Consider the following 22,721-nt stretch of genomic DNA (forward strand, 5'->3'; position numbering starts at 1 on the left):
TCATCACTGCACATCCCGAATCATTGTGTTTTACCTAAGCTACAAGCCTTACCTTCAAACTCTGGTGCTTCAAGGTTGGTGCTAGTGATTTGTTGCTGTAAGCTCTTAGGTTCGATGGGCTTAAAGTCAGTATTTATCTGCCTAAATATTTAATTAGATGCCTAATCCTAAGAAATTAAGTTTTCAAACAGGACAGTGTAGGATAACCCAGGGTAACAGTCCCAAGTCCAGTTGCTCAGTGTCGCCCCTTGTCAGGCACACGGACTCGTTCATCCCATGGTCTATAAATGCACGTCGTGTCTGTCGGAGCATGTCATTTCCAAATCAAGCCCAGTGCTTAATGGGCTCATGTTTCCCTAGAGGCCATGTCTTCCCCTATTGTAAAGGCGCCTGGGAAATCTAAAGCTTTAACTGTTTCAATTAAAGCACCCATTCGTTTGTCAGGTTTTGAACAATAATTCCCCGGTGGAAACAGCTCTATGTTCAGAGTTACCAGCCTAGAGAACCCAAATCGGAGAGCAGTGCATCTACCTGTGTAGGGGAAGCACGCCACGGGAGTGCTTATTACCCTGGGAGGTTTGGGGGAGCTGGTGGCTGGAAGCTGTCCAGCCTGCTCTTCCAAGACCGTATCCCCCCCACCACCTCCCTGCCGCAGCTGTCATTTGATCCCCTGCCTCGGCTTTGAAAGGAGCTCTCCGAGGAAGCCAGATGTTGCGAACAAAAGTCTAAAAATAATCTTCCCATCTCTCAGCCCGGCAGCACATGTGCTCTGTGCGAACAAGAGATCGGAGAGCCGCGTCTAACTTGGAGCGATTAAGTTCAACCACCGCTCCTGGCTCTGGCTTGGGAGCTCCAAACCCTTTCTATATTTCCCTCCCCGCCCAGAAGCCTCGCAGCAAAGAGCAGCTCACTCCAGCCGTCTGCCCTCTCCCTCCCTCCCTCCCTCCCAGGACTCGCCTGGATCCTTGAAAGCTCAGCTCCCTGTTCTCTCTCTCCTTAGGAAGATGGATGCCAGCAGCCAGAAGCTGGTGCCTGAGCCGCACGTCTGTAGCAAGATCTTTGCCACAGCCTTGTGCATCGTAATCTTGCTCCCAGATTCAGGCTTTGCAAAGAATCTCTGGAAACGTGCTCTCCATCTCAAACTGACAGAGAAGTATGATGTGAGTAGCCGGCTGCGGTGGGGAGGGGAGCGCTGCGTGTGAACTCATGGGAGGCATTGGGAATAGTGCATTTTCATGTGCCCGGTGTGTGAAGCCTCGGCCTTTCTCTCTTGGGCGGGCTCCCTCCAGCTTGTGCTAAACTATTACCCCCCCCCCGGCTGCAGGGTTGGGGTCTTGGGGGACGTCGCGAAACACCTTTGGAAAGGAGAGGAAGCTGAATAAACTTGTTTCCGCTGAAAGATTTTTAAAAATATCACTTACCATTAGGGATATAGAAGAACTACTGTTATGGACCTATCCAACGAGCTCCCACAGCTCGGGGGCTTGGTTATTGTTGTTATATAATGAGCAGAATTGGAACGCTTCAAACGGCTCCATTTGTGCTTTAGAAAAACTTTCCAGAAACGAGGTCTGAAGGTGCTGTAAGCTTATTCACAGTATTCCTGCAGCCAGCCGGTTCTGCAGACATCTACCATTTAATTATATATTAAATGTATATGTATGTATATGTTAAAATGTATATTTAATTATACATCTTAATAATTTAACTTCAAACAATACATGTAGCATTAACAATCCTTGGAGTCCCCTGCTTGCAGAAAAATGGATTTTTAGCGGTTACGCTGTAAATTATAGTCTATCCAGCTGGTTATTTAAAGGAAATGGTGATAAATCACGTTGAACTCCATTTTTACCTGTCGATAAGGAATGAATTCAACTTCACATAACTAGGATTGTTTTCCCCTAGAACTTTGTGTTACAATAGCAGCGGCCTAAGCAGCCCCCCTGCGTATCCAGAGGCTGCGGATGGGGGCAAAGGGAAACCCGAACGGACAGAACAGGCAAGTGGTTGCAGGTGGCAATAGTCATGCGATGAGACGAGAAGTGCCAGCATATGCTAGCAAAAGCCAAGGGATGCAGTTCAGTGCTCAGAGCAGGGGGGCTGCCATGCTGTGTCCTCGGTTAAGCTGTTACCCAAGACACAAAATGGGGATTATCTATACCGCATTTCACTAAATTCACAACAGGTATTTCACTGTGGAGTGCTGGGATCCACATGTAACAGGCACTAGAGGGAGGGAAAGTGGCCGCTATGCCTTACGTGGCTCACAAAAGAATCCATCCTCCTTCTCTTCTCTTGCCTGTTCCTTGGCAGTAGCCATGCCAGGCAGCCATCCCTGGCTCCTGGCAGGTGGTCATTAATGCTGCTTGCTGGCGCCTGCTCCTGGCCCATGGGCTGGCAGCTGGCACCAGCCTCACTCTTCTCATCAAGCCGTCAGAGCTGAGCACTAGCCAGAAAAGTGCAGGAGACTTCCTGCAAAATCCTGCTAAGCTGAGCTCAAATTTCTCTTGCCCAGCAACGGAGTTGCAGTGGAGGTGAAAGACAATTCAGTGCTTAACGAGTGGGTTGCACAGAGGTATTCACCCCCAGGACCCTAATCTTGCAGATCTGGTTAGCAGGAAAGCAGAAATGGGAACTGAAGAGGCAGAGGGCTGGTGTTTGCACAGAAGAGGTGGGGAAGGGTGGGGCTAAGAACGTGTCTGATGTTTCAGGTGTTCTTGTTCTCGGGCCAAAAGACTCTTCTAAGCACGTCTCTGGAAGCAAAAAAATAAATAAATAAAGCGATAACATTTTTATGCAAAAGAATTTACAGGGTAAAAATGCTGTGATGTGGCTTTGGGGTGGGGGGAGACAATAAAATAGCCCCTTTAAAAAGTTCAGCTCAGCCTTGTCCCTTTAATAGCTCGTAACTGCCACTTGCTCTTGCCTCTCAAATAGTTTCCTGCCAAACTCACGTGGCATCCACTTTTTTTATGCAGAAGTCTTCCTGTGCCCATAAGCATAAGACTCATTTTACCTCTGCACCCAGTCCTTGCCTCTAAACACACAGGGAGGTGTTTGAGCCCACAGGCCGGTTTCAGCTTCCTTGCTGCAATCACAACCAGGGCCATGAAGACAACAGGCAGGATATTAGACCTGGGGAAGCAACTCCGACATGCTCAGGAGTAGACTGACTTTGTCAGGTGGGTGCACCACACTTCACAAATCACCCGGCACTGAGACAATCAGAGAGAGGAGAGGGTAACAGGAGAGCTAGGGACAGACATTACATGTAAACTGGTTCAAGTGATCAGAAACTGGTTTCAACCTGTAACAGAACAGACATTCAGTGCACATAAACCAGTTTGAAAATGGCTGAAACCGGTTTGAGATAAACCTGGCTGAATGCAGTATCAGACTTAACTGATTTGGGTCAAACTGGTTTATGCAATGTCTGTCCCAGACCCCTTCCTGGTTGAAGTTAAATCAGAGTCCCCCAGCATGCTCTCTGGGCTGGGCAGAGAACTGTGCTGGCTCCTCCCCTCTGCTCCCTGGCTGCAGCTCCAGCAGAGACTTGCAGGTACAGTGGGGTCTGCCTGGCTTCCCCCTACCCCACCTCACCACTAGCTGCTCAAGCAGGGATCCCTCCCTCCCACAGCATGGACTGTAGCCAGCATGTGGTGTGCTAGCTAATGCTGAGATGTCTGTGTAAGGCAGACAGGACCAAGGCAGACAGGAGAGTGTCCGCTTAGGGCTTTTTGGAGCTAATCAACAGGTAGGTGGTGATGTCCCTCCTTGGAATGTTCCCTTCCTTGGAAAAAGCTGTTTAAGAAGAGCTTGAACTAATGAGAGAGGTTTTGTTTTCTGATGGGGTATGAAATGCTGATAACAGAGCTGATAAATGCTCTGTTATCAAGAAGGGGTAGGGAACCCCTCCCTAATTAAAGCATCCTGCCAGGGCCTGGCCACTCCCTGCTCAGCACTATGAAAGGGAAGGGAGGGCTGCTCTAGCACCCCTGGTTTCTGGCCTGAGCCACTGCAGGCATGTGCCTGCATTTCCTCTGTCCAGAGAGAATGTCTTTACAGTTACAAACAGGTTCAGCCTAGCCAGGTTAGACTAACCTGCAAAGATTGAATCAATTCAGGCTCAGGCTTTTTGAATGTCTGTCCCTAGCCAAGAAGCCTGCAAAATTCCCGGCTTTCATTTCATGAACAGTTTTTGAGCAAAAGCACCATGATGTCTCAAAGATGACTAGTTATTTGTCAGTGTGAAATTAGCTTCCTCTTAGCCATCTCACAATCTATCCATGGATCCCAGTGTCATTTTGTTAACATTTTGCAATATGGACCAAGAAAAGTGTCTGGCTTACTAAATGTCTCATTGCACTCCTGGGAAAATTAATGATTACTATTATTTCTAAGATGTTTCAGAGCTTTAACTCCCGTTAGATGCTCCTTCTCCTCTCTCAAAATAGCGGCTCAACTTAAACTATAAAGCAACTGGTACTCAGAGCTCAAAAAGCAGTAAAACAGGGAATTAGAACTTGCTGTTTGGCTCTCTTGTTCTGTAATGGCACAAAGCCTGTTCCCTCAGGGATACATCATCTTCCTTCAACCTGCGGTTCTTCAAAGGGCTGTTTTTCCTGCCCGCAGTTAATCCAGGAGCTACTGATCTGGCAAACTCATCTGGACTTCCTCAGACTGAGAAAGAATTATCTACAGCAGATGAATGTGGCATAGAAGATGCGGCCTAGGATATTTCCATAAATTCCTAAATCATAAAGCCGAAAGAGACCATTCTGATCACCCTGTTGCTTCTGTATCTGTCAAAGGCTTTATGACTTCCTGAATTAATTCCTGTGTGAACTTCAGAGCATCTTTTAGAAAAGCATCCTGTCTTGATTTAAAGATTTTCAGCAATGGAGAACCTGGCCCTGTCTTAGCCAATTTGAATTAAATTCCCTCTTTATTAAAAATGTTTATCTTATTTTTAGGCTCAATTTTGTCCAGCATCATCTTCTGCCCCCTGGATCTTGTTATGCCTTTTTCTGCTAGACAGAAGAGCCCTCTCTTCTCCAATTTCTGTTTGCCATGTAGGTGCTTAGAGAGCATGATTGAATCACTCTGACCTTGTCTTTGACAGCTAGATGTATTTTGCCCATGGACCCTTCCACCATAAGTCCTGGTTTTCAATCTTTTAATTATTCTCTTGACTCTTCTAGGAATGCTCTCCAATTTATCAAAATCCTTCTTGAATATGGACATCAGAACCAAATATGGTTTTCCAAGAGTGAGCTCATCCACGACCACCATAGCCTTCATACTCCCACTCAATACTGCCCTGCATGTTCAAGGATGCCATTAATCCTTCTGGCCACTGTCACACTGGGAGCTTGAGTTCATCTGAGCATCCCTCAGATCCAGATTGTCCTGTTTCAGTCTGGCTAGGATGATTAAATCAGGGATGATCCTGCCTTGAGCAGGAAGCTGGACCAAATGCCCTTGTGAGGTCCCTTCCAGCTCTGCTTTTCTATGATCTTTGATCTTTAATGATATCTTTTCTTCTAAATATGAGAGAGGATAAGGCCAATAACCCTATCCTCCAGTTTCCTGTGTGTAGACATATTGTCTTCCTAGAATCCTAGGGTTGGAAAGGGCCTGAAGCATCACCTGGTCCAACCCCCACAGTCCTTATTGTTTCTCTGAATAATGAAGAATGAAGGGGGTTTTTTTTGTTGTTTCAGAGGAAAAGCTGGCTTGGGGCCACTGGCTGAACAAATCATACCATTCTCACTGCTTCCATTGAAGTCAATGGCAACGCTCCAGCTGACTCGAGGACCAGACTTGGTTGAGCCCCGCACACTGCCTCACTAAGGCCGACATCTAGAGTTATGGGAGGAAGCTCTAACCATTAAAGAGTCATACAGGCAGACTGGGTGTCAATCAGTGCAGCCCCATTGACTTCAGTGATACACAGATTTGTACCAGATGAGAATGTAGCCTGAAATCTCTGTCAATGAAAACCTTATTAGAAAGCTCTCTCATAGGAGTAATATTATGCTATAATATCCTTGTTTGGGGTGGAAACCTACTTAGAATTCAAGTTGCAGAAATTGGGCTTAGAGACAAACCAGATGAGAAAAATATAAGGGCTATATGGAATTTTTATTAGGCAGGTCACGTCCGTCATTTGTTATTGGAAGGACACGGGATTTAGTGAACGCTTTAAAATAAAGAGACTTCATTCAGATATCTCTTCATCAGGCTGCTCTTGGCTTTCTGTGTTCCTCAGATGAACTCCTCATTTGTTCTGTCTCAACTAGCTCCTGGCTGTCTTTAATGCAGAAATTTCTATTAAAATGTGTTCATAAGTCTCCTGGGAAATAGAAATTTGCCTCCTGGATTGAAAAAAATATCCTCAAATGCAGAAATTTTATTACTTGCCAAGGTCTGTAAAACTTAAAAATCCAAGTCATGCTGCAAGTCAAAATATAAATCCCAGGAGAGCTTTTAAGTAGGCCATCATGAAATCCATAATCTGAAACGGGAACCACTGCAGAGTGAGTAAAAAAAATGGAGACATTTTTTATTTGCTATTTTTCTTCAGAATCCTCTGAAGCACTGGCAGCATATATATTGCATAAAAGTTTTATAAAACATAGTCTACTGAAGTCAATGTTTCAAGAGATCGATTCAGACCAATAGGAGAACTAAAAAAAAAACCAGGGGAAAAGGACAAGTAAAAGAAAGTCACTTTGGGAATTGTTGGCCTCAGAGCTCACATTGTTCCAAAAAGAAAACTGCATTCATTACAGTGACCTGTTCATTGTGAATCTTTCATTTCCAGTGAATGAAACATCAGTGAATCAATCACGGTCATTTGCTTAATGTCACAATTTGTAGTATTCACCAGAGTTTGGGTCAATACGTTTCAGTCTATACCAGTCATAGTATTGACTGGTATAGGTTGAATAACATTTTAAATAAAATAACAAATAAGGAACTTAACAATGTACAAATAATACACAATATACAAATGTCCCGAACAATATACAAATGTCAAAATGAATAAACATCCTCGTTAACATCTGTGAAACCTTTGAGATTCCCAAGCAATTTCAGTGATATCCACTGCTTACCCCAAAGCCCATAAATTGTCAAGAGACCTGGTCCAAGAAACAAAAATAGCTTATGAATAAAAAAAACCAACTCATTTTAAAATGAAAAAATATATATACATTTGATTTTTTTTTGGATTTTGAAATTCATAACTTCCTAAATGAGGAATTCTGAACAACTCTCATCTCTGGTAATAAAATGGATTGGGGGGGAGGGAAATATGCTTATATTTTCATTTAAAAAAAATATTTTTTAAAACATTTTGAAAATAAAGTCAACCGCAAATTGAAATTAGCATTACTAATTATTAATAATATGACCTATAATATGACTTATAAAGGGGAATTGAGTAGCGCACTGTTCCATGAGTAAGTGCTAGTCCAAGATATGGCACTGTTACTAGTCAGCACATGAGAACCTGTCTGAGTGTGAATGGAGCTTGATGCTTCATCCATGGAAATATTAGAAACTGAATCTTTTCCCTTCACCATTCATCCAGTTAAAAACAAAAGCAAACCATATTCTGGATTTCTCCTCCCACACTCCCTGATTTACAAGTTCAAATTGTCTATCTATTTATATTTAATGTTGCTGAGGCTGCCTTGAAATTCCAGGGTAATTAAATTAAATGCAATTCAATCAGTGGGCAATTGGACACATGAGAGAGTCTGTTTTATTTTCTTGCTGTAATACAAATGAATAAGATTGGCTTTAATAAAGGAACAAAGACTATATCGTTGTAACTATACATTATGGGTGGCCCATTGCAAAGACAATAGAAGTACATCTATTGCATCAGCATTACAAATAAATATCATTATCGCTTATGTCAAATTGTGCTCATTTTGTACAATTAACCATTCTAACTGCTGAGGGAACCGTGTATTTTGTACTGATTACATTTTAAAATCACTTCACTCATTTGTAACAATAAGGACACATAGTAGAAGAAGCTAATTCCAAAATTAATTGACCTAGTTATTTGCATCTTGCAAATAACTCAATTGTTGCAAATTGAGGCCATCTACTGGAATCTAAAAGAACTGCAGCAAAGCTCCCCAAATTGATGTTTCCTTACATACTGAGTGATAATAATATTTGAATGAAAGGCTCCATAAAAAAATCCCACTTAACCTGTACCCCCTGTCTATATGCTTTGGGAAAGGAGAGGAGAGAGTGAACTGGAAATCTACTTCTGCTCCCATTTGGAAAAAAGGCAGTTTCCCATACACCCCCAGACCAGAGAAAGGAGGTTAAACTCTTGATAAAGTTCTGTTAGGTGCAGATCACAGGGAACAGTTTATATGCATTAAACCTATGGGTGCATTGAATAGTAAAAGCATAGCACTCAGCCTTATACATTTGAGGCAGAAGTCGTAAGTCTTACAGGGGAGCCTTTTGGTATCTCCCCTGAGGACTTGTATTTTGCAAGTGTCTGAAGCAGTGAACTGTATCTCAAAGGCAAATATTTGCTCTGCGGAAGCATTATTGAGTCTCAGGTTAGTGCTGATTTGGAAACATGCAGAGAAGGAGACATCAATGTCACTCTAAGCGTCTCTGTCCCCTGGGGGTAGAATTTTCCCCAAAGCTGCCCGGAAAATATCCTGGCCGTGGTGGTAGCGTGCAGTAGAGAACTTGGCTTTTTGTCACTGATGCACAGATATTACAGGGAAGGACACCTTCTGAGAGTACACACTGGGTAAAACCCTATCACTTCAGGACTCTGCCCAGGAGGACCGCAACGAAGCCCAGTGTGTGCCCACTTGGCATGCACTGCCTCTGGAAACCAACGTAATGTAGCCCCAGCTTTCCCGAGAGAGTTCATTGGCACACGCAATGAGACTGAGGTTCAGTATTTAGACGATGGATCCAGTTCTCCCCTGAACTTGGGTTGCTTTGTACTGTATTGCTGGCATAAAACCGCTCAAAGGCTGGCATAGCTAGCCACAGAACGACTGCTTCAGAAGCAGAGCCACCCCTTATGACTCAAAGCCATAGGGTAGCTAACCTTATTGGCATAACCTCTCTAGAGCAACCCAATAACACACACCCAACAGCAAATTTTCTCCATGAGGAAAATGTATGTGATTGGGGGAAAGGACACAGCTGGAATTTCCTTCGTTGTCCACTTCCTCAGTTGACACCTTACTGTAGGTAGCAGCTACATGAAAGAGCTACACTCAGGTTGCTCTAACAGCCCATGGACCAGGACACCAACAGTGGAGGGTTGAAAGTTTTCAAGAAAGGTTTCATTCCAGTTTGGTGTGTGCATATGAGCAAACCCATCATTCTGGGGTTGTACTGTATGCTCCTCCACTACAGCCTGAAATAGGATTTGAGCCAACATATTTGGACTCAGGGAAAACCTTTTCTCCTTTCTGGTGGGAACCACAGCTCTTCAACTGCTTTGGGGATCCAAGGGGACAGCCGGTGCCAAATAAAATGGCGCCCCACAAAAGCTGAGGGCTACAAGTCTGTCTGTATAGCCGTGTAGAGATAGGTGTGTTCATTGGACCCAGAGCCATTATTATTGCCACTATACTGAGCCACTCACAAGAGGAGTGAGAAAGTTGAGGCTGCAGGAGCATCAGCAAAATAAAAAATAAAAAATGGGGAGATTCCTTCCATCCTTTACAAATCCCATTCCTCCTGCTCTTGGCTTTCTGTAGGAGGTGGAGGGGAGGAGGAAGCATGTTTTGCCCAGGCTGAATGTACCATGGGGTTTGTAACAGGTTGCCCTCCCCAGCACCATCTTCCCTGTTAATCTGCACCTTACGTGGGGCGCCCTTGGAGTCCCCTTTAAGGCTCTTATGTTCCGCTCTCTACTTGGCTGCCACGTCTTGATGGAAGTTATTATGCTGATGTTCTTGTAAGCGGGAGACTGCCTATTGTATTTCGTATCTTGGGGTCTTTCGCCTCCATAGGGCTTGACCCTGGTCTTTCTCTAGCTAGGCCTCCCCGTCTAAACCCACCAAACAGGGTTTGACTATGATGCTCTAGCCTTTCATTGTCTTGAGGCTCGTGGCCCCTTTTTCTGCTCCAATCTGGCACCCGGCCTCCCTGGCCTAGAGGCGTGGCCACTGGCCCCATAGCTAAGGGGGCGCAAGTTCAAAGTTGGGGAACAGCCTTGAACTCACAGCATCTCAGTCCAAAAATAAATAAATAAATTTGCACGTCAGGTGCACCAGACCACCCTGATGTTTTAAGATCACACCCTCTGGTGCCGGGGTCAGTGCACCCCAAAATCTCACACCCACACTGGTGCCAGGGCCTATGTACCCCTAACACTGTGCCTTCTCTGGTGCCGGGGTCAATGCACCCCAAATCCTGTGCCCACACTGGTACCAGGTCTCCACACTGTTGTGGGGTTCCAATGAGGCCTTCTCCTCCCCCAAATAGCCTCACCCAAACCACTGGTGTTATTCAATAACAAAAAGAAATATGAACAGTCCTATCCATCGCCCCATCTATTTCAAGTTACAATGTGTTTGGTGTTGACCACACACTCTCCTTATGCCAAATCTTTGTTCTCCCTTTTTCTCTTCTGCAAGGATTATGAGTACCCTCTTCATTCTCACAGTGCCCACTATCAGAAGAACGACCGCTGCCCCCCGCCCCCCCAGACTTTGCCGGACCGAGCATGCGAAGTGCCCAGCTGCCGCTCAGATTCAGAGTGTGAAAGACACAAGCGCTGCTGTTACAATGGATGCATCTATGCATGTCTAGAATCGGTGCAACCCCCTCCAGGTACGGCAGCCTGCATGATCCAACTGCATCAGATAGAAATGTCTGGGCTTTTGCCAAGAGGCAAATAAAATGGGTCCAGCATAATTGCAGGCAGTAGAAGGTAGATAAGCCTACCTTAAGTTTAGAGGGAGGAGTTGGGGTTTGGGACTATGCCTCCAAAGGAAACAAAAGTTATGACCTTTGTGACGCCATGAGTCAGGTCTCCTTGATGGGAGCTGCTGCTGCTCCTAGGGGCAATCTGAACAAGGGCAGATCTCATTGAAAGAAACCCAGTCAAACCCTTCTAACAGGTGCTGCCTGATAAGGGGCAGGGCCAGACACAGGCATGGGGCAGACTGGGCAGCCAGCTGGGGCCCGGACAGAAAGTGGGCCTGAAAATGGTATTTTTTATTATTATTCTTATCATTCTCTCTGACAAAGTGGGGCCTGATACAAAAAGTTTGCTTGGGGCTGCCAGGGGTCTAGGTACGGTGCTGATCGGGGTGGGGGAAATCAGTTTTGTAAAACTAACTGTGTGTCCAATGATTGCTCATCCTTGATATTGTGCTTTTTTAAAAATAGTTTTAGACTGGTTGGTGCAGCCCAAGCCACGCTGGCTGGGAGGAAACGGTTGGTTGTTAGATGGACCAGAGGAAGTGTTACAAGGTATGGCTTGTGTCGCTTTTGGCATTTTAATCACCTGCGCAATATTGGTTCTTGGATACTTGTTGTACAAAGGACTGTGGTTTGGAAAACATGCAAGTTAGCTATAAAGCAGATCAGGGAAATGTCCAACAAAACAGATCCTCAAAAAATGCCAATTTGGCAAAATGGAAATATTCTATGGAAATATGTTCTTCTTGGTAGACTTCCAGTAAGTCTCCTCCAAGACCATTTTAAGCTGGGCATAAGGAAAAACTTCTTTACTGTCCGAGCCCCCAAGGCCAGGAATAGACTCCCTCCACAGATGGTGCAAGCACCTACTCTGGACTCTTTTGAGAAACATTTGGATGCATATTTTGCTGGGATCCTTTGACCCCAGCTGACTTCCTGCCCCTGGGGCAGGGGGCTGGACCCTATGATCTTCCAAGGTCCCTTCCAGCCCTTATGTCTATGAAATCTATGACATAGGCAGGTTTCCTACTCATTCATCTGACAGGCTGCTGGAGAGGCTGGGGTCCATGGTTCATGGGATCGGGGGGAACTTGGAGTCCCGGAGACTCTGGGAGCGCTCTTGACTCCCTGCAGCAAGTCAGGCTCATATGAATTTGGGGGCTTAGCTACAGATCAGCCAAAGCATGGGCTCCATCAGTTAATTTTGTTTAGAAATTTTCAAAACAAACCGTTTCGAAAGGAGGGAGGAAAATAAAATCAGGCTTTCCCCTGGGAACCGATAATCCAGCTTTCAACCAACCCTAGTGAGCTGCAGCTCAGTGTTGATCAATCATCCCTTCCCAAAGCAGTTTTGGAGAGGCTGTGGTCTCAGTTCAGCGCCTCAAGTTTTTCTGTAACACCACTTCATCTGCATTGTGTAACAAAGGCAATCAATCAGTGTTAGCCTGGAAAGAGACTTCCTGTAAATTAATTGTCCATGAAATGAAGCTTCCTGAGCAGGGGCAAAATTCTTCCCTTCCATCTGTATTGCAGATGCACGGCTAACGTCAGTGCCTGGGGAGGTGCCCTCTGGCACTCAGGGAGGAAGGTTTTTGCCCTCAGCTATAGAAGGCAGGAACTGCACAAAACTCATCCCAGCCCTGATTTGGGCAACTTTGATGACCTTCAGCCAATCTTTTAGACCTTGGGGTTTCAGACATTCAGATTCTGGCCTCAATGTTAGTCGCCCATGTGATTTTGTGTTTCCCATGCTTGCGTGACTGTGCCCGTAGAAAGCAAGTTTGTATGGAGAAACGCAGGCCTGAGGTCTTCCAGGAAGGCTCCTAACCCAGCTGTACTTTCCAAGTGGATGCAGCGAGCCTACAATTACCTGCTTTTGGGGTTGAATGAGCTAGTCAACTGTTCTTGAAGGACTTGGAAAACCTGACTTGGGGTTCAAGCTAATTTCTCTCTGCTAGAGGAGAAGGTGAGGCATAGTGATGGGGGAATTTTCTCTCCCCTTTGCCTTTTGTGGGGTTCTTTCACCTTGCCCTGAAGCATCTGATGCTGGCCACTGTCAGGGGCAAGAGGCTCCAGGGATGTGTCAAAGCCATTCTCTGCCAACCTCTCTGTAGATGTTCAGGGTTTGGGAAGCACCTTGGGATAACTGGCTGTGAGGGGCTAGAGAAGGACACCACCATGTTACTGTCTGATTCTCCAAGTTAGTACAGTCTACGTTTATGACTTGGGGGCTTATTTTCCAGCTGAGGCCTGCAGCACTACTGAGGATGGAGATGAGCCTCTGCATTGTCCAACGGGATACGAATGCCACATCATTAATCCTGGCAACACAGCAGAAGGGATTCCCAACAGGGGACAATGCATCAAGCAACGTGGAAATCCTGGTCAGTTCATTAGAAAACATCTTTCTGCTCATATTGTAAGGGACTACATTGAGGGACACCTCTGCCCTGAGCTAGAGACTTTCAAAATATCGGGTTAGGTAACGTAGGGTTCCTAGGTTTGCATTTCTGCCATCTTTAATGCCAGTTTTCTCTAGCCACAAATCTGACCTTTCTAGCCTCCTCAAGGCTGCTTCTGGAGGCATTACACTTCCAACCCGAAAAAGGAAAGGCCTCTGCTTTGGAGAAGGCTGTACATTATCACCTCTGCTATCCCTCCATTTCTCGTGTCTCAGTTGAGTGGGTGCTTCAAGAAGCAAGAGTCCCGTGGTCAGGATGCTGTTGATCAAGCCATTGGTTTGGGCTTAAGATCAGTGGATGGCCAATATGAAAGTGGAGACAGAATTTGGAGCATATGTTTTTATGGCCAGCTTTTGCAGTATGTTTGCTTCATCATCCAAGTGCAATACTTGAGACCAAGAGGATGCAAGGAATGAAATCACTTAATGGGAAAAAAAACTTTAATTGAGAGTTTAGATGCTTTAAATTAGAGAGAACTAAACTGAAGCCTTGGAAAAATATAAAGGGCACAATCAGTACATCACCTCTTCTACATGATCTTTAAGGACCTCTTGGGAGGTGATAGTATTTATATCCTCATGGAGCTCAAAAGGAAGCAATTGCTTGGTAGTTTTCAGTAGCCGTCCCACAAGTAACTCCTTATAGCAGCCCTGTTTGTTATTCTGTGCACAGCACATGGCATTTTGGACTGTGAGCCATATCCTTAGCTGGTGTAAATGAGTGTAGCCTAATTAAAGTCTTGACTTTAATCTATATTAATTTACAGCAGCTGTGGAGTCATCCCTGAATGTTTGTTCTACACAGGCATGTCCATGTCCATCCATTTCATTTTTGGCAGGCACACATTTATTCCCTTCTGCATGGGATGGTCAACCTTAATATTAAAGTGATAAAACTACAGCAGAGACTCATGACTGACATCGTTTTCTGCCCTCTGACTACGGGTCCTTGCTTTTTGGAGTCAAATACACTAGTGTTTGCCAACAAGAGAGCTCAGAAAGGCCAATTTATTTTCCAAGACATTTTACAACCTGTAAAAGTGTGTGCAGCTTCTGTGAAAGATATGCACATATACTAGGATACAAATCATCACGGGCTCAAAGCATTAACAGTCCCTATTCTTACTGCATCACAGTAACAGCTGCAGAGACGTCAAACTGGACCCTGTCTATGAAAGAAGCTGTAGATTTTCTGCTTACTTTCCTTTTTAATGTCCTCCTTAATATTTTTTTATTTATGTCCTATGATCCATAATTATATGTATAATTATATGATCCCATAATTATGGTGTCCTAATAATTTCTCTGGAGTTTTTCATGTATAATGTGATCCTAGCAAACAAAGGAGATCACAGGTATGAACGCACATACTTTTGGAGCTTCAGCCAAGGCTAAAGTTGGAGCAGTTTTGTGTCTTTCCTCAATTATCTACATGTAACAGCTAGAACATAACAGCTGCTGCCCTTTTAAAATAGCTCCAGATATATGTGTGTTCAGATCCCAAGCTCGAATTCGAGTTGCAGAGAAACCTGTTGGCTCAGAAGACCACTCAAGCCTAGATACCCATTGGGCTTGTGCAAATAAAGCGCATCAGATTCAATAGCTAGCAACAAAGAAGGAAGGGACGTTGTTAGCATCGTGTTGGGCTGCCTTTGGCCCCTGTCTCCTCCCCAGCCCAAATGACCAGGTACTGATTTGCACCTGAGGCAGCCTTTAGTGATCCATAGCAGGATGCCATAACCAGTCTGCCCCCATGCCTCCGAACCCAGTGATATTGTCTCGAGATTGTAGCTATGTCTTCTTTAATCAACGCCTCCTATTTAAGAAAGTGCGATTCCTTACGACTAATAGAGTTCAGCATAGATGTCGTAAAGCTCAGACTATCTGGGATAACGGTGGCTGCGTGGATCCACTGGGGGAGCTCCACAGAGGCCTGCGGACACCAGTACTGGCAGCAGCTACAGATGTGTTGGGGATCAGAGGATAATCCTAGCCCCAGTGTCATTCACCCGTGACGTTCTCAGGCAATGCACCAGGCCAAAGATTTAAGCCATGGGAAATAGTTCAGGAGACATGTTCTCATAATCCATCTTCTTGCTTTCCAGATAGCCGCAACCTAAGGCATAAATACTACAAGGAATATTTTGGTAAGACATCAGCACTGAATCTTTTCTATTGCTGAGCTTTGCATGGGTCAGTTTGTTGAGGAGGCTGTTTATGAAAGGAAGGAGCCAGGCATAATAGGGAGAGATGCTTTAGAGGCTTCTCGGTGGCTGCGTCTACACGAGACATTTACTGCGCAGTAGCGTCGCAGGGCACGAACCGTGATGTGATGCTACAGCGCAGTAGGAACGAGCTACTGTGCCATCAGCATCACCAGGAAGCCGCGTGGGGACACTACTGTGCAGTCATGCCGGTTACTGCGCCGTCATTTAGTCCTTGGCTGTGCAAGTACTAAATGACTGTGCAGTAGCAACTGCACCATCAGCGTCTCGTGTAGACACGGCCTGTGTGCCTCAGTCCATGCCTGAGTTCAGACGTGCAACACACCTCAGATCTAAAACATAACAGTCATTTCAGGTCCCAACCCGCCTTGTTGCACCTATGCTTCCTAGCTGATTTGACATCAATAACCCAGGGCTAGATATGCTCCCCAACCTTAACTGCATCACTGGTACAACACGTCCACCAAAGAGCTGCAAAATAACACAGCGCTCATTCAAAATAGAGCTAGAGATCTTTTTTTTTTTTTTTAAAGGATTCTTCATTAAAAAAAGGCATAATTAATTGTGCCGAGGTTTGTTCTACAGGGAGTAATTCCAATAATGTGGTCGGCTATGTGAAACAGCAGCAGAAGCACTTAGGTTAACCACAGAGATGTCCAAGTAAGTACCATCTACGCGTACGGACACCTATGTGATATTGAGAGCTATGGGATACTACGTGACTGTTACAGGGGGTTTTTTATGGATGTTCTTCAACGGGCTTTTTAAAGACAGGTAAAGTATGTGCACCTTAGGACTTAAAGTGGCTCTCTTACACAGAGGTGAACTAGATGCACTGGAAGGAATCGGCTGACAAATAGGAGGTGTCTTTAACCCTCCCAAGGACAGCCTGCATTGCAGAGAGATCTCTGCAAACTACTCCTAGTGCAATTCATCCGGCTTTCTCCTTTTGTTTCACTTGCACAAAATTAAAGAACCTCTGACATTTGTGGGCTTTCTTTTTCCATTGAGAATACATTGTGAGGATGAAAAATGGCTGCAGAATTTGGAGGGGGTGCTAGGAGTTTCAAAACATCTTTTAGACAAAGCTTAAACATTTGCATCCAAATGGTGTCGGTTGTTTTTAATACTAGTACATGCTCTCGTGTTTTATACAGCACATGATTTTAACTCACATGTCTCTTTCTCAAACCCTGACCCTCTCTACTCTTTATCTTTCAAAATGAGAAGTGACAGCAATAAGGCACCGGTTACAAATACATCAGTTAACGAGTTAAATCTCTTGTCACTAAATTTTGGTGAGAGTCATGTGGTTGAGGTCGTATGGACATGTAGGGGCATGTTCTGTGCAAACATCACATCAGTGGCTAAGATTTTAATTGCCTTTTTTGTTTGATTTTTCACGCAGTGGGACCTAGGTGATAAGAAGCTTTAAATGAAAGATATACCCCGTAGTTGTCCACTCCAGGAGAACTCTTGCCCTACATCGCCAATGGTGTCCATTCAGCATCTCCCTGATCTCTGCCACTTGTTAACAGAAGAACTGCGCTATGCAAGAAAGACAGTTTCAGTCCCTCGAAAGAAACCACAGCCCTTAGAAGCAGCTCCTCTACAAACGGACCGTGCTGCGTTGCACAGATAATCACTTGGAAATTCATTTTCAAATCAGAAGAGTATATGCTGGGTGCATCTACACGAGACACTTACTGCACATTAGCCTAACGTCACTGCGTAGTAGTGTGTCATGGCAAAAAATGTGCTAATAGCCTACTGCGCGGTATTATTAAGCTAATGCACAGTAAACATCACCAAATAACCGTGCACCAGCACTACTACAGAGTAACTTTCAGTACTGAGCATTTAGTACTTTATTAAGGAAGTACTAAACTAAATGTGCAGTACCTAAGGTGCATTAATGCATGTATAGACACGCACACTGTAATGCATATTAAAGGACTGCTTCTGATTTCAATTCCATGGATATAACTCAGCAGTAGCACTGGTCTAAAAATGATGTAGATGAGTTCAGAGCAAGGCTCTAGGTATCTACAGCTTGATTGATTTTTGTGAAGTGCGTGCAATGAATACAGGGAATGACCTACATACTGCACATAGGTTATTTTAACACAGCTCAAAAGTTCTCATACTTGTAAGGGAAGCCATTGGCCGCTGATTTATCAACAGCATGCATAACTTGAAGATGTTCCCTATTGAAAGTGAACTCCAAAGAATGGATTTCCTCCAGTGACTCATGCTAGCTTTTTATAATTTAGCATAATAGGTACATGTGTGTTTTTAACATGAGGTGAGGGGTGTCTATTGTGGTGCTCTGTTGGGTATTCTGTTGGGAAGTACAGTCTGTGCCAACATTTATTCCCCTGGGTCTTGAATCCTTACATGGTGAAGGTGGAAGTAGAAGTACTGAACATTTTGTTGTATAGTTTATCACTTCAGAACAGGAGACTGGAAGGGATTCATGGGTCATTACGTCCAGCCCCCTGCTGTCACAGGGTACCACATTATATCATTCCTTTTCTAAACCAACAAGCAAAAAATCCTGAAAGCTTTCTTTTTCTATTTGTAACCAGAACAAGCTAAGAAATGAGCCCAAGCCAGAACCTTGGATCTGAAATCCCCTTGACTTAAAGAAGTCTGAGCCTGGATATAAACTTCAAAGCAAAGGCTATTTCTATGATGGGTTTAAGCAGCTGATTGATTTAAGCACCAAGGACCTGTGGAAAATTCATTGATCCAAAAAACCATTGCCTTTCCTACACCCCTGTGCACAGAATGGTTCACCCAAACATTTTATCACAAAAAGTATTGGAGTGTTTGGGGAACGTGAAAGTCTTCCCTTTATTTTTAGGATGTGCCAATTTGTGTTGGCAAAATAAGATCTGCAGAATGCAAACTGTGCTGGAGCTTATGTACCGACCGTTATAACAGCCCAATTTGTGGCCACACCAGTTGGAGATGCAAATGAATGGGCAAATTAATTGCTGCAGTACGAGTCCCCATCAAATAGGAAGCTGCTTAGAGGAAATCAGGTCCTTTGTACTTCCTTCCACAAATCCTTATGCCTGTCTGGGCCCCAGACTTTCTTTCTAGTGATCAATGTTAGTAAAATGGAGAGGGCTCTGTAACGGCTTGGTTTCTTTTGGAATAACGCGCTCAACCCAACTTCTGACTCTTCACTTTGACTCGCATTCAAAATTAGTGGCTGCAATATTTCCACAAACATTTTGCCCATGTCCCATGTACATAGATAAATATGGTATGTTATCAGATGAGTGGTTGCTCCATATTGTAATATCCATGCAAATGCAAGTTGGTGTTTTCAAAGTATATAGGTACCAAGCTCAGGGGCCTGTATAAACATATGAGACTTTGCATGTAATAATATATGTGACTGAAGCCAACTCAGAGATGAGAGATGCTGATTATTTTTATTCGTAGAGGCACATACCTCAGAGCTATTGCCTTACAGAGGAATGAGTTTACAGTTCCTTCTTTTCCTAAACATCTACATACATTAGATTGTATTTGCTTGGCTGAGTCTCTGCATTTACCTGAAGTTATTAAAGGCACAATTATATTCGAACATACCTATTTTAGGCACATAAGGATATTTCCTCCACTTGTTTTTTCGGACAAAATTCTTTTCCCCAGCTTAGCTGCCATTAGATAGATTTGGTATTATAATATCCAGTAGATCCAGTCTAAATATACTCTATCAAAGTGCTACTATCTTGTACTACCTCTACTTTTACAACATGCCTCTGCATTAAAGACAGGTTCCACCGATACCACAAAACACCTCAACCTGTATATCACAGAAATCTTACCGGAGATCCCGATTCTGAACGGTGCTCAGAGAATTGCTTGACTTTTTGTAAAAAATAATTTTCCATTTTTTGCAGCCAAAAAAAATTGAGCAATTCTTTTCATGTAATATTTTTCAGTCAGCTAAAGAATTGGTCAACATTTGATGGTTTTTTTAAATTCTTTAAAAAAAAATCAAATGTTGAAAAATGCTGAAAATCCAGTAATAATATTCATGAAACTTTTCACTAGTCTTTCGATTGGCTCTTTAACACTCACAGTGACCGACCACTGATCAAGGAGATGGAAGGTTTTTTGGGCCTAGACACTTGCTGTCTTGCGTGTTAAAGGCCTTACAAGATCAAGCGTCTAGGCCGCCGTCTAATCCCAGACAGCATTTAAGCATGTACTTAATTTGAGCAATCTGTTTGCTTGAACTTCAAGTATAAATAAGCATAGATAAGCATATATTTGAATTTGCTAGATAGGAGCAGCAGAGCAGAAATTTGATAAATTGACTGTAAAGAAAGAAAGCTGATAAAATAATGAACCATTGAATATTCACTGTGTGCCGAGAGAGAAGTCGGCCTTTCTGTTGGTGCTGTGTTGCTCTTTTAAAGGTCTTATGAATTGCCAGCCTCAGTAGAAAGCTGTAGAGATCTGTACGAACGCTGGACTTTCAATCATAAAGTTCCTAACGCTTGTACAAATATTGTCGACTGTCCCATACATGTTCCTGATTTCTTATTTCTGCCCTGGAAAAAATGTTTTTAAGAGCAGCACAACAAAGCTTGATAGGAAATTGGCACTGTTAGCTTTTTGATTATGTCTCTTTTTCCCATGCTGTGTTTAGTGCCGTTTTAAAGCGTGTCTTGGTGCTACAATACACTTCTCATACAACAGTACACACTCATTAGTGAGGAGTTCTTCCAGCTCTCACTGGCTGGGGTTTTGCTGCAAAGATTGATTCAGTGCTAGAAGTCGCGGTGCCTAATCTTTGTGTTTAGAAGTGCGCTGATTTACTTTGGTGCTCAATAAAAATACCCACTATATTTTTCAACTCTGTCTAGTTTCAAGTGTGTATGGTCTATACGGACTTGGCTTACCTTGACGTTAAAATAAAAAGGGCATTTCACATGGCTGCCAAACCTTAAGGAAGCTGCAAGATGGAAACTCTAGGAGACTCCAAACTTCTGTTCTGCCAAAGCTGATCTAGAAACCATACCAGCTTTCCTTATCCATGCCCTCCTCGTGTCTATCCCTACGCACCAGTGCTCCTTCCTGGACCTTTAGCAGTCAGATGGAAGTTGGATTACCATGGCTTGTTCAGTTCTTGGCTTGTCTGCCGTAGCTGCGGACAGAGGGGTGCATTGAACAGTACGTTGTTATGATGTAAGTAGCTCTTCTTTGGGAACTGAGACCAATCAACTCACTTTGCTTAAGCCCCCAGCAATCCACTCAGCACATTTTGGTCATTACTGAGGGCCTTGAGTTCATAGCTCAAGCATGAAAGGACACTTAATGGCCCTCTGATTGAAAGGATGTAGGAGATGAAGGGCTGATTTATATCTTCCCCCATATAAGCAAAGAGAAGAAATGCTATTCTGGTTTTCAGTGCTGGTCACTTCAATGGGGATTGGTGTTAGCAACATGACGGCCTTTACATACTGCTAACCAAGGTGTTTCTAGGTACTGGTGCCTGAGCCAGCTCCAGCTCTGGTCCCATCTCCCATCCCCGGCAATGTCTGTGCAATACTTGCTGTAGCTTCTCCAGAAAAAAAGCCATGCGTGCTGTTTCCCTCATCTTTCTGCAATTGTAAGAGGGGTACAGGAGGGGGAAGATGCCATTGCTTCAGCCAGCGAGGAGAAAACACTTGTTTCTAACGGTGCTGTCTATCGTTTTGAGGGGGGCTATGGGATCACATGGAATTAGTGCCATGGACGGTTTTGGTCTAGCTGTAGAGTTATATGCAGAATATCTTCGCTCTGCTAAAGCATGGTTCAGCACAAAACCCAGTGCAGGAGAAAGGCTGTGCGCAGTGCAATGACCAGTCGTGAGTATAAAATATAATTATCTCGGCAGAGTTAATGACCAGTAAAGTGTGCAGAATTTTCCAAACTCCTCCGTGTACTCCAAGAAATGTCCCACTTCTGAACGGTGCCAGGCAACAATTACCACTCCTCTGGCTCTGTTCCTCCATCCTGCCTTTCCTTTTAGTCTCAGCTCAGATCTCTTCTGGAACAAGTCTTCACCTGTGAATGAATATCATGCCATATGCCATGATGGCCTATCCTGCCATAATCAGCACAGGATGGGCAGAGGAAGATTTACAAGATATATTTCATCCTTAGCTCTATCCCTGGAAGGGGCCATGTGGATTCTTCCCTGAGATGAGAAAAGGGGCTTGTTTAGCTGGCTCAGTTTTGGATGGGGAGCAGGTAAAGGACATTTTATTCTTATAAGGATTGCAGCTTCTACTGTGCTGGAAGACACCTTATTTGGAAGCCAAGCTAACAGGCTGGTTCACACTGGGACAGAGAAGCTGCAAACATCCATCTTACCCTCCCATCTAGTTCAGCTGTGTTTCTGCAAAGTAAATGGCACTGAAAAACTCCAGAGTTAGCAGTTTCCTCTAGGCCAGGAGAGCTAGAAATTGGCAGGAAAAGGTCTAACAACTGAATCCAACATTCAAAAATGGGCAGTTAAATTACAGCAAAGTAAGAGAGAGGCAGATTCCCAGCTGTTGTAAACCCATGTAGCTCAACTAAAGCAAACAGAGCTAAGCTGATCGGCAGCAATTGGGGATCTGACTCTCAGAGCTAGCTCCGAGCACTAAATGAATCATCTCCCTTACTGGCACCAGTTGAGTAGGACATCGTTCTTTGACCAAACTCTCCCTTATTGGCACCTCTGTATTGGGAGCAAAGGCAGATTTTGTGGGCTAACTAAGCCTACTGTGATCTAACCACTTTCAAGCAGTTGGCAGCTCCTTAGCGAGTGATAACTTTCTAAGAGTTCGGTACAGATAAAACTGTCTATGTGCAAGGAATCTGCTTTTGACAAACTGAGCGAAAGTCAAGACGGAGCTAGAGAGCACCAGCTGGTATCGGCTAAACAGGAAAGAAGAACCACTAGGGAAATGAGAAAGTAATTCAGACATCAACGGTAGGATAAAAGAAATATGTCAATGGTCAAGGAGATGGAAGGTTCTTTGGACCTAGACATTTGCTTTTCCAGTGGGTGTCTCTAGTTCACAGGTGACTGTGGACAC

The 22,721-nt window shown here is 44.1% G+C and overlaps 1 protein-coding gene across 1 annotated transcript; it reads left to right on the forward strand.

Moving 5' to 3' along the window:
* Positions 1 to 684: 684 nt before the first annotated feature.
* Positions 685 to 20,509, forward strand: WFDC1 (WAP four-disulfide core domain 1). Its single transcript, XM_014609265.3, has 7 exons — positions 685 to 1,160; positions 10,653 to 10,848; positions 11,410 to 11,493; positions 13,185 to 13,325; positions 15,508 to 15,549; positions 16,213 to 16,287; positions 17,036 to 20,509. Exons 1-6 carry the CDS (start codon positions 1,005 to 1,007, stop codon positions 16,269 to 16,271), a joined length of 678 nt encoding a protein of 225 aa, XP_014464751.1. The 5' UTR covers positions 685 to 1,004; the 3' UTR covers positions 16,272 to 16,287; positions 17,036 to 20,509.
* Positions 20,510 to 22,721: the final 2,212 nt, after the last annotated feature.

The sequence above is a fragment of the Alligator mississippiensis genome, chromosome 10 (assembly GCF_030867095.1).
Source record: "Alligator mississippiensis isolate rAllMis1 chromosome 10, rAllMis1, whole genome shotgun sequence".
Taxonomy (NCBI): domain Eukaryota; kingdom Metazoa; phylum Chordata; order Crocodylia; family Alligatoridae; genus Alligator; species Alligator mississippiensis.

Bases quoted from the DNA above. Each gene is read 5' to 3' on its own strand.
- WFDC1 (XM_014609265.3), top strand. From the start codon at position 1,005: ATGGATGCCAGCAGCCAGAAGCTGGTGCCTGAGCCGCACGTCTGTAGC. The intron at 11,494-13,184 runs GTATGGCTTGTG...CTTATTTTCCAG, and splicing joins ACCAGAGGAAGTGTTACAAG to CTGAGGCCTGCAGCACTACT. The intron at 15,550-16,212 runs GTAAGACATCAG...TTTGTTCTACAG, and splicing joins ATACTACAAGGAATATTTTG to GGAGTAATTCCAATAATGTG.